This window comes from Struthio camelus, chromosome 4 (genome assembly GCF_040807025.1).
Source record: "Struthio camelus isolate bStrCam1 chromosome 4, bStrCam1.hap1, whole genome shotgun sequence".
Taxonomy (NCBI): Eukaryota; Metazoa; Chordata; class Aves; order Struthioniformes; family Struthionidae; genus Struthio; species Struthio camelus.
In genome coordinates, this window is record NC_090945.1 from 34,073,424 (window position 1) to 34,084,725 (window position 11,302).

The 11,302-nt window shown below is 38.7% G+C and overlaps 1 protein-coding gene across 11 annotated transcripts in view; it reads left to right on the forward strand.

Moving 5' to 3' along the window:
• GAB1 (GRB2 associated binding protein 1) overlaps window positions 1-4,123 on the forward strand; it is a 101,330-nt gene extending 97,207 nt beyond the window's left edge. For all 11 annotated transcript variants that reach the window (XM_068942146.1, XM_068942142.1, XM_068942149.1 and 8 more), the window contains 2 exons: window positions 1,863-1,985; window positions 2,233-4,123. In XM_068942146.1, coding sequence (XP_068798247.1) covers window positions 1,863-1,985; window positions 2,233-2,391 — 282 coding nt within the window. In that variant the 3' untranslated portion in view covers window positions 2,392-4,123. The remainder of the gene's footprint in view (window positions 1-1,862; window positions 1,986-2,232) is intronic.
• The last annotated feature ends 7,179 nt before the right edge of the window (window positions 4,124-11,302 follow it).

Here is an 11,302-nt window from a genome sequence, read left to right on the forward strand (position 1 = left end):
CACGTTATTGCCCCTGGATGCTGCCTGGGAGGTGCCCCTGCGCGAGCCCCTGCTGCTGGCTTCCCCGCGACAGCTCTGACTCGGTGCAAGTTCACAAGCCCGGCAGAAACGCGCTGGCTTGTGCTCTGTACGATGTCTGAGCTGTTCACGCGAGCGCACCTCCCGCGGGAAGGGCGCTCCTGCAGCTGGGAGCCAATGGTGTAAAACTTACCTGATCTCTTACGAGAGCACGGTGCAAGAGGCGCTGGTAAGTAATCAGGAACGTCCCATTTCAGAGCTGGAAGAGAGGTCTCACTTTACACAAAAGTTGCAGATTGCCTATACGCACGGTTCTGTCCATCGCAGAATCACAGTTAACGCTGGCGGTTCCTGTTGATTCTCAGAACGGCGTTTCAAGGCTTTAACTTTAGCGCTAAGATGGTATGTTTAATATCACAGCTAGGATGGCCCGTCACTGATATCTTATGCTTGCTTGCACCATTCATTCTTCAAGGTTGCGCTGAAGATTTTTCCTTTGTTTTCCTTTAAGTCTATTTGATTTTTTTTTCTAATGCATACATTCTGCTTGTCTAGTTTGTGTGAAATATAGACCTTTTTCTGTTTAAAGAGTAAGACTTTTTTTGTGCTGGAAACAGTGATACGGATCCTGACTTTTGCATGTCAAATATGAAGAAATATGTTTTAGACAAGTTGGGCAGCAAAAATGAACTTTGTCTCAGTTATTTGTGTTTGTCCTTGTTACTGCTTAATGTAAATGAATCGGGTGATGTAATGGATAACTTGCATTAAAAAAGCCAAGCCCGTTAAGTTTTAACCCATAAAATATTTTATCTCCTAGAGAACCTGAATGTTTGCAGATATCTCAAGGCCATTGTCTTAAAATATGCTAATTACATAGACATTTTGAATTTTTTTTATTTGTTCTAACTACATCTTAGAAAGAAGTCCATACTTTTTCATCCTTTTCTGTCATCAGCTTCGGAGTATCTTGTTTGGACATGTCATACTTCTGTTTTACTTAATAAAATGAGCAATATTCTGCTTTTTCTTTCAAGTTGCTCTCAGCTTTGCCCTCTGTCTTTCCTTTGCCTTGCTCTTCATTTTTTGCTGACTGCTGCCCTCTGTCTTCCTTTTTTTCTTTATCTTTTAGAGAAGAGTCCTTCTATTGTACTGTTCCTATAACACCTGTTAAGAGGGAGGGATCAGGCTGGGAGAGGACAGAGGAGGTGAGGTTGTAAAAGTCTGGGCTAATTGAAATTTAGGTACATGCAATACAGCTTCAGTTCAGCCGGTCCTACCAAATTTTTCAGTTTGTGTAATCTTTCACTTTTATCAATTGAATAATACCTTCTGATTTTTCAGCTTAATTATAATGGCTTTTGAATGAAATGCAAAAGTCTCTTTTGAAGTTTTGTCACTGTTGTAAGGCTGAAATCCTTGTAAGGTGTTTAACAATAACTTAAGTACAGAAGTTTTAAGTCATGTTAAATTTGAGACACAATATATATTCAGGAAAAAGCACGCTCCATGCTTATCTCATGCTATGAAAGGGATATTAGATGGAAAGCATAGATTGGTTTGGTGGCACCCTTAAGTTTGGGGGTTTGGTTGTTGGGTGTTCAGGTTTTTCCTCCCTTGGTTTTTCACTCTGTGTGCCAAGCTCAACATTAATTGTTTCATTTTTGACTTAGAATATGTTCCCTTGTTGTACAGTGTCAGTAAAATATGCATGGTTTAACACATTACAGGAGCGCCCAGTTCTTTAATCCTGAATGTTTAGGCAATTTGTAGGAAGCGTATTTGATAATATGGCCCATTAGAATGTGCATTTGCAGCTGAAGTTATTTATATTATAATTTCAGAATTTGTTTGGTAGCAACAGCCTTGATGGAGGAAGCAGTCCTATGGTAAAACCTAAAGGAGATAAACAAGTGGAATATTTAGATCTGGACCTAGATTCTGGGAAATCTACCCCACCTCGTAAGGTAAGCAAATCCTGAGAACTTCAGCGTTTCTGCCATGGAGAGTTTAGAATTTCTTTGCTAGTAGTTGCTGGGAAGGTGAGCGCCCCCGAGCAAGATCACCCTAGTTAGTTTGTCAAACGGTGAGTCAGAGAGCGTGTTGTACCTTTCAGAGGAAGCTCTGCTTGCCCTGGATCTGTTTGGGGCCTCTAGTTAGTTTTTGTTGCTGATCTCTCTTAACATGTCTTCCACTCTCCTTTGCCTCTTCCAGAAAAAGAGCAGTGGTTCAGGCAGCAGCGTGGCAGATGAAAGAGTTGATTATGTTGTGGTTGATCAGCAGAAAACACTAGCACTGAAGAGCACGCGAGAGGCATGGACTGATGGGAGACAGTCTACAGAATCTGAAACACCTACTAAAAGTGTAAAATGAAAATACCGCTTTTTCTTCAAAGAACGGGAAGAAGTGAATTTTGAAGAATGACAGAACCACAATGGCCGTGTTGATTGACTGTACAGTACTTGACGATTCACTGGTGTGTGAATAGGTTCTTGCCCGAATTAAGATGGAAGCCAAAGGATGCTTCAAATATATCAGAGGAATTTTAAGATCCTAAATTGGCTCTGTGGTCTCTGGAAAATTTGCAACCTGTAAATAACATGTAAAATAGTATCGCTTAGCTTTCAGAAAACCTTTCGTTCCGTAGTTAACACATTTGTAGTATTACTATGTTTATGCACTTTTTCAGTTACAACGTTGGTTCAGGTATTCCCAGTTAGTGTACCTTAATGCCTAATTCATCTGGAGAATTTTTTTCCTTACACTACTATTCCTTACAATTTTAGGTTAATTAAGCTACTTGTAGATATGGGAATTAATGTTTGAACTTCATTTTAACAACTTAAATTTGATTTTGCGGAAATACTTTCACAATTGAATAATCTACTTGAAATGTCAAGAGATGACCGGTAGTTAAATACTTGTTTATATTTAATATACACAAGATTATTTGGAAGTCTGCAGGTTACCTTCCTAACAAAAATTGCTGTGAGTTAATAATAATGAACTATACTGGGTCTAGACCTACAATCCTGGCTAATATGTTAGTTGTTAGTGGTGGAACTTCTATTGTATTTTATTAATGACAGTGTTCTCTGTTCAATGGGTGAAGATTCTGCAGGGTGGGATCTTACACTTTTTAAGACTGAATAATTAAATATCAAGTAAGCCTGCAAACCACTGATGGCATGCAGTAATATTGTGATCTCACACTTGTTAACAAGAAATAACCTTTATATTATTTACAGAAGGTAGAGTATATAAATCAGGTACGTACCAAGCACTATTGTGCTAATACACTGATCAGGTTTAGACAGTGAGCTTTAGTTTTGTACTATTTAGAAGTTCTAGTGTCAGTTTTCAGTTTGAGATTAATGGGACAGTTTGACATTCACTGTTTATAGTACTAGCAAAATACTGTGATTTTGAATTAGACATTAATTCAAATGGAAATACTATGTTTTGACACCATAGTGCCCTTCTTACGATCTTTATTTTACTTTAATCTCCTGCTTGGCCTTATATTTAAATCCCTATGCAACTGATATTTTATATCTCTGTTTTTAAAAATTAGATGTTATACCTAAGTGATCCCCTTGTAAACCACTTGTTGATCTTTCCTGGTACAGGATTTTAAGCTGTGTATACTGTGATCCTTTATTTTACTATGCCAGTTCCAAATAATAATCTGCCTTGGTTTAGAAACGTTTTTGTTATCTGGAAGAAAATAGAGTTCTTTAAATACATGAATGACTTAGGTCTAGATAGAAAACTTACTAACACCTTTTTTTTTTTTTTAAATACAAATGCCCTGAAGTTAATTGTTTTTTTCCCCCCTACCCATTGGTTTTATTTTGTCTAGATCATTTGAAAGTTGAGCATAAAGTGTGTTGTTTTCTGGCATGTTGGCCTCAGTACTGTGCCTAATCTACCATTGGTTGTTTCTTTCCCCTCACAGCCACAAACAACAGTATGTAAATTATCGTATTCTTAACAAAGGTTCTTTTTAAATTAGTAATTTTGATGCTTTGAATGCTCATTTTAAAAAAAAAGAAACTAAACGTAATGCGTTTTGAGGTGAATTTTAAATAAATCAAGTTGTTCAGTTTTGTTGTGTAAACTCTGTCCTGTGAAACAGCAAAGCAGTATTTAGTGTGTGTATAAAGATGCCTAGATACCAACCACATTTTTTCACAATTTTGGATTTTAGAAACAATACTTCTCAAAAAATATATAAATCTAAAAATCTTTAAAGCATGTCTCTGAAAACCCCCTTTCTTCCCCCAAACAGCTAAATTAAACTGAGTCCCAGTCTCCTGGGAGCCAGGAAAAGTGGTGTAATAGGCTTCTAGGGAGCTGGATTACCTAAGCATAACTGGTTCAAATCTGTAGAGATCCTGGAGCAATAACTCCATTCTGCTTCGAAGCTCTTATCCAATAAAAACAAAATTTCCTTCGCTGGTGGTAAGTTGAAGCATCCATAGGCATGGTGAGTACTTGGCAGTTAAAAATGCTGTAAAGGTAGCCTTGCTTTAGGACGCTGGCTCTAAGCGTTTTGCTGGTGCAATGACAGCAGTGCCTCTGTATTGCTGAGTTGCTTCCGATTTTTTGACAGATGTGATTAGGTGATCTCTGTGCTTCTGTTCCCTTACATAGTTCTTCTGGTGTTCCTCCTTGTGGAGGAGAGTCACATCGTGTACTCCTGTGCTCACGCGTGTGCCCGAGGAGTAAGCTGATCTCAGAATGTGTGAAGCTCATGTTTCCTTATTCTCTCAATAGGCAGGAGAATTTGGGAGAGAGGACCATAGAAGGGCTGCTCATCCTGCACCCCTCCTAGCCCATCCTTCACCCTCGGCACTGTGCTCAGTTGGGAATGCATATGTTTCTGTTTCTGGTTTGACCACTTAATTTCTCCTAGAATGCTGCTTTTGTTACTCAAGAATGCACTGGGAAACTTCCTAAAAAATGTTTGGCTACTACAAGACTTTTTTTTTTTTTTTTAAACTCCTTGGGTTTTTTTATAGTCAAGCACTGATACTCATATTTTGATATCTGAAGCATCTTTTCAGATGTTTTGAGCATCTGTAATTCTTTTTGGCATTTACACTTTGCTGTTAGTTTCCTAGATTGGCCTTTCTTGTTGGGCTAGCGATGACAGATGGTTTTGCTCTAAGATTGCTGACATCATTACTTGGTTTATGGATTACACTTATTTTTTTCTTCCTTTTAAATCTGGCAGTATTCATGATGATAATTGTTATCAAGAATGAAAACAAACAGGTTTTTTTTTCCCTTTTTCCCTTTTGTTATGGAAAGTAGCAGTTTTCAGCCTATGCAGATAATATAAAACTTCTAAAGTAATCCTCTAAAAGTTAATTTATTAGATTTCCAAGATGCTTTCTCCCTTTGATTTCCGGTAATGCATTTTCTCTACATCCACGTTGTCCAAAGGACATTCAGAATCAGAGACATGATACTAACATTGGATAATACATCTAATTTTCAGCTAGCGCTAGAGTGGGATTACATGTTGCGGGTTTGTCAGAGTTCTTGGGCATTCTGGTGATATGAATCTTAAATTTAAAATGTGAATGAATTCTAAATGTGAAGGTAGTAGAAGAAAAGCTAGGCTGTTGTTAGCCTCATGTAATTGTGAGTTATTAGTTACTTGAGGACACTCATCTGCTACAGGGATGGGTGCTAACGAAATCCCCAGTAGACATCAGTGCTAAAGAAGCTCGTCGGTGTTGCTTGTCAGGCGTTCTTTTTCATATAGGTTCAGTTCTCACTTGTTTTGCTAAAGTCGTATGTTATCAAGTATGGAGATGGTTTTCATCACTGTATGCGTCGTGAGCAGGAGTCATTTTAAATTGCAAGTATATTTGTAAAAATAGGTCTTTTATAAATACAAAAACGCTCACAAAAGTTGAAATAACTTACTACCTTGCTCTCTAAGACTGACTCTAGATATAGGTCAGTATTGCCTTATGCTGTAATCTGAACAATTTTTTGGTTTGTGCGACGAAAAGCCAAAGGATGTTTTATTTGGTGAAGAAAAAGTTTCTTCCATACAATGCTAGCGTGCAATTCTGGAAACAGTAGTATCATTTAATCTGTGTTTTGTTTGTTTGTTTATCTGTACAGCTCTTAAGCTGAACGCTACCCACAGGCAAATTTAAATTTGGAGAGTAGCATCTGCATTTCTTGTGTTTGCTGGGAGTCTGTGTTGCACCAAGCCCTTCGTAAACTTACGGTTCATTTCTTCTTGTCCTTCCTATTACATGGAAATATTTACGCTGTCCATGACCACACCAAAAAAGTGCTTGTCCAACAATTAGTGTGTATTAAATGTTCCACAAAAGCATTGCGTTGACCGGGTGCAGATGAACAAAAGACCACGCTGTTAGGTTGTTCTGCTTCTCTTTTTGTTTTAACTGAGTGAGCAGCCAGGTGTCTCTGGGCATAGGTCTCAACCTGTCAAGCCACAAAGAGTGGGACATTAAAAAAAAAAAAAAAAAAAAGGCACTTGAGATGCTTATGAATAATTTTTCTTAGCGTATATTTATGATTCAGCGTCCTTGACACTAATTTTCAGCCATGGCAGTGGGGGAGAGTAGCTGGTATTGGAGGCAGGACTAGCCAAGAGGCTTGTCTTTAGATGAACAGAGCCAGACTGTTCTGCCGCCTGTGAATTTCATTTTCAGACTCTTTAAAAGAAAGTTTTGGTACTAATGGGAATTGGAAAGGGTTGATCTGTTTGATTTGTTGACTTTTTCACAAGAGACAAGTTAGCTGAAGCATTATAGTTGTGTAACCTGCTGTGTACACGCACAAATTAAGAAACACGAAACACTTTTGTGTAAAGTCAGCTTAAAAAATAAATATCCCATCGTGATGCCAAATTTGGTAGGCCAAAATAATTATTTTCTTGTTTCCAGACCCACAGGGCATCGGCTGAAGCCTTTATCTCTGTGTTAAAAACAAAAACCCACCTGATGTTAAACTATTTTAGCCTGCTAGGGTAGAATGCAGTAGAAGTATTATCATAACATTTAGAGTGTAAAATACACAGCTGCTAAAACAGAAACTCAAGTTTTCTTTCTTTCAGCTATAAAATCAGTGTCTGTACTAATCATCATGGTTTACGTGTGAAGGTTCTTGCAGCACCCACCATTGTCGCCGAGTCCTTTCCTGGTAAGTTAGCTCTGCAGTGGAAGGTGGTGGGTATTGCAGCAGTCTTGAAAAGGGCCGATGGGAAATTGGCTACTGTTACAGTAGGATTTTATTAAATGCTCTTTGAGGTTCTTTCCAGCTGCCCTTGGGTGTTAGTGTGTGTATGTGGGACTTGGGCAGCGTACGCGGATTGCACTTTGAGAGAGGGTGTGGAAAATGCAGTCTTTTGAAGACGTTTACAAGGTGCACTACAGAAATAGAGCGAGGCTCAGCATAGAATTGACAGAGCACTTTTAAAGGCGAAATAAAATATATTTGATTTAGAGGAATAAAAGGCTCACTATAGGGCATGTTAATATTTTATTCAGGTCTAATTTACTAACTTTACACACCTGGAAATTACACAGGTTAATTGAAATGGATTGTTCAGGACTTTTCCCCTCACCTCTTAGTGGCGAAAGATGCTGACCTGGGAGTTGGGGAGATAAACAGAAATAGAAGCCTTTACGTTGAGGCAAAGCAAAATGCCTCAGATAGGGCCTGCCGGAGTGCCTCAGTCTGAGTTCAGAGTAATTGCATCAGTCTCTGCTGAGGTTAGCATCAGCGTTAGCATTACTGCTAAGCTTATAAAAATAAAATAAAAAAAATGTATAATACGTGTAAATCGTGATATACGTATTTAGTTATATTTTAAAAGTTAATCATTTTGAGGCCAAAATGTTAAAACAAATGGTGTTCAGAGTTACGCTCCATAATCTGTAGTTAAGCCTGGAGCAGGATTTTTAAAAGATGCTATGTATAATAGAATTGCCAGTTTCCTAGGCACGTAAATGCACTGTATGAGGAAAAGCAGACTGCAATGGTTAGGGCACTAGTGTATCCTACTGAAGTAAATGGAAGTACCAACAACTTTTTGAAAATAATCTGACTTCTATTCAAGTATGCAAATATAAGTTTAGAAACTTAATTCTAAAAAATAATATTTGGTCTTTATTTAAACTCTTACCTTGTTCTTTCCTACCTGAGTGGAGGAAGTGATGGAGCCCAAAGACAGCATTATCATTAGGTCTGTTCTTTGGCTGAGTGCAAGGGGCGGCAGACTTGGCCTTTAAGAACTTTCTTTAAAACGGAGTTTGGGGTGGGGGGGGAAGGTTTAAAAAAAAAAAAAAGGGGCGGGGGGGGGGAGGCAACCAAGATCAGGATGTAGCCTCTGATCTGCCTTGCAGTGAGCTCCCTCCCCGTTGTGTGCCGGGGAGTGCAGCTACCCCAAACTCCACGGCTCAGCCTAAAACTGGGGAAAATAATTCTGCAGCCAGTGCCAGAGAGGTACCAAAAGCTGTGGAAAAAATGATGAGCTAGAAACGACCTAGAAAAAGTTGAAGCAAAAAAGTAGAGTAGCTCTGGAGAGGGTTGGTGGGTGGTGGGTTTGTTTCCTCTTCGGTAAAAGGAATGGGATAAAATTTAGGATAGGGCTGGGAGTACAGTTGTTACTAGTCTTTATCGGTTGACGTCGCATCTCATTGTGATTGAAATAGTTCCTCATCAAGTTTTCTGGTAGTACCAGCTGTGGTCTGTATGCTTTTGCAGAGGATCCCTGCATTTTGGCGTACCAGGAAGGCTGCCTTTCCTTTAAAGTATGGGACTAAAGACCGGAAAATGTTGGCTCTAACCCTTCCTCAAACCAGCCATCCAAACCGCTATGGAGAAAGTCCCTTCAGGACGCTTTGGCAAGGAACTGAATAGGAGCTGATTTATGATCGTACTCGGTCTTGAGAACTGTGAGAAGTTTTCATGCAAGCTTAAATTTTGGTCCTAGTTTTGTGATAATGTCACGTGGTGGCGTGTGATTAGCCACATGGATTTGTTAGTTGTTTCTACTTTTCTTTTTGCCAAGTTGTACTTGTTTAGAGATGAATTTCTGATTAACAGTTCTAAGATCTTCAAGGTTCTTTTTAAGTATGTGCCTTGAGTAGAAGGTTGGAAACTTTGAATTAAACAAGCAGTTTCTGTTCAGTAAATGGGATGAAACTTTCCAAAAAACATTCAAGCAAACCAAACTGCCCAAAACCTCAGAGAGCTCAAGCACCACTTACACTCTCCAAGAAAGTGAGCTCGATTTCAACTGCGTATCTTATTTAATACCTTCCATCTGTAGGACTAACCATCTTCTTTTCAGGTCAGCTGAAACTGTGTGGGCCTTTCCCGTTTCCTTCAGAAAACTTGCCTGACAACCATCTGTTCTGTTGGCTGCGGCATTCTGCTTAGAGCTACTGAAGTAGCTTTGCTGGACGCTCTTTTGGTCAGATACTTCTCCAAAACTGTACCAGTTTATCTGTCATTTATCAGTCGCACATTTATCTGCCACATTCTTTTTCTCTATTGGTCATTTCAAATCCCCTGCCTCTGCATCATAACGAATGCAGTACATGCTGTTACATTTTCCCCTATTTGGCAGGATCTTACTTTGATTTCCCACGTCTTTCTGACAATTTTTTCCCCCCAAATTTATGTTTAATTAAATCAGGTTTGAAAAGTAGTTACTTTCATAATAGGTGCTTTACATTCCACTAGAGTGAGCAGAACTTCTTTGAAAATATTAAATATTCAAAATAATCACTAACACAGAAAGGAATTCAGATGTTATATACGAACTGATAATTCAAAAGAAGTGCAGTACAGCCTAATACAAAATCTGTATCCATGTCTAGTACCAAGGACTTGGAAAATATACATGGCACAAAGCAAGCATAGGCTACAGCACATGTAAGAGCACATTCTTGCGGTGAAAACTGTATTGTAAGCCCCTGAATGTCCTATTTATTCTTGTAGTTTTGGGACTACATTTACAGAAAAGGAGGAAGCAGATACTTGTCAATATGAGTTAAGTGCCAAAGTGTTTTTTTAAAGTCTTTCATAGATGTTTGTTTAAATATCTGAGTATGGTGAGGAAAACAGGCCCAGGTCACAACTGAAAGGAAACTGAGCAACGTAAGATGGGGAAGAAAACCGTGGACACTAGCTTAAGATGCTGTGATAGAGGCCTTGATCTATCAAATGTGGATGTACAGGCAGATACATGTGTATATGTGGAATCCCACTAGAATCATGAAATTACTTATAGGGATCAAATTGTGAGTGTACTTTAAATAGAATAGAATTTCTATGATTAGTTTAAATAGATTAAGATATTAAGCCTTACTTAAGAAAAATCTTTTCAGATTTATCTCCTTCTTTCAGTGAAGTCCGGGTTTATACCAGCGTCTTAAAATCCTCTGTCACTCAAAGAGTGACTGTACCAGAAGGAGGCCAAGTAGCTTTACTGCAGTGCCCATACGCGCGGTAATTGACTTTTGCAAGGGGACCTCTTTGTTCGCGTTGCCTCGCTCTCATTGCCGTGCCATATGGTAAGAAGGGAAACTTTGGGAGTTCGAGAAAACAGGGTCAGTGAAGAACTGACTGCTAAGGGGGAGGATGATCTGGACTTTTCAAAGAGAAGGATCTATGTGCGTAATGAAATAGGCATCCATAACGAAATAACATAAATCTGCATTGTGGTTGGGCTTTTTCAGGCACAACAGTGTGCGAGTAAAACCTAACAGCGTTTTCTCTGGTCTGGCTTTCCTCTGTGGGAGAACTACTTATTACAGAATCTCCATTCTTCAAGGATTTCCATAAGACACATTGAACACTATGGATTTTTTTTGCATGGGTAAATTTTATTGTTAGACACACATCAGGTGGCTTATTTTGTGTTGGAGACGAGCAAACTCTGACATGCTACGTGGGTGTGTTTCTGTTGCCAAACTGTCCTTGGTTTGTGGTTATTAGTATTAAATTTTAAAGATTTTGGTGTTCACATTATTATTTTTACAATCCGTTTTTTGAAGACAGACCTAAAACACAGGCTTGCAAATATTTATGACTGAGCACTGCAGATGAACTCAGTGCTGTTTATTTTGCACAAAATACTAATTTTGCTAGCCCGGTTGCACTGTAATTTAAATAAATTCAATATCATGTTCACAAGACTCAAATCTAAAAAGCACATGAGTAGATACTTGTACACTTATGTGTACTATCTTGAGCATTGTTGCCATTGCACTAAGGAATT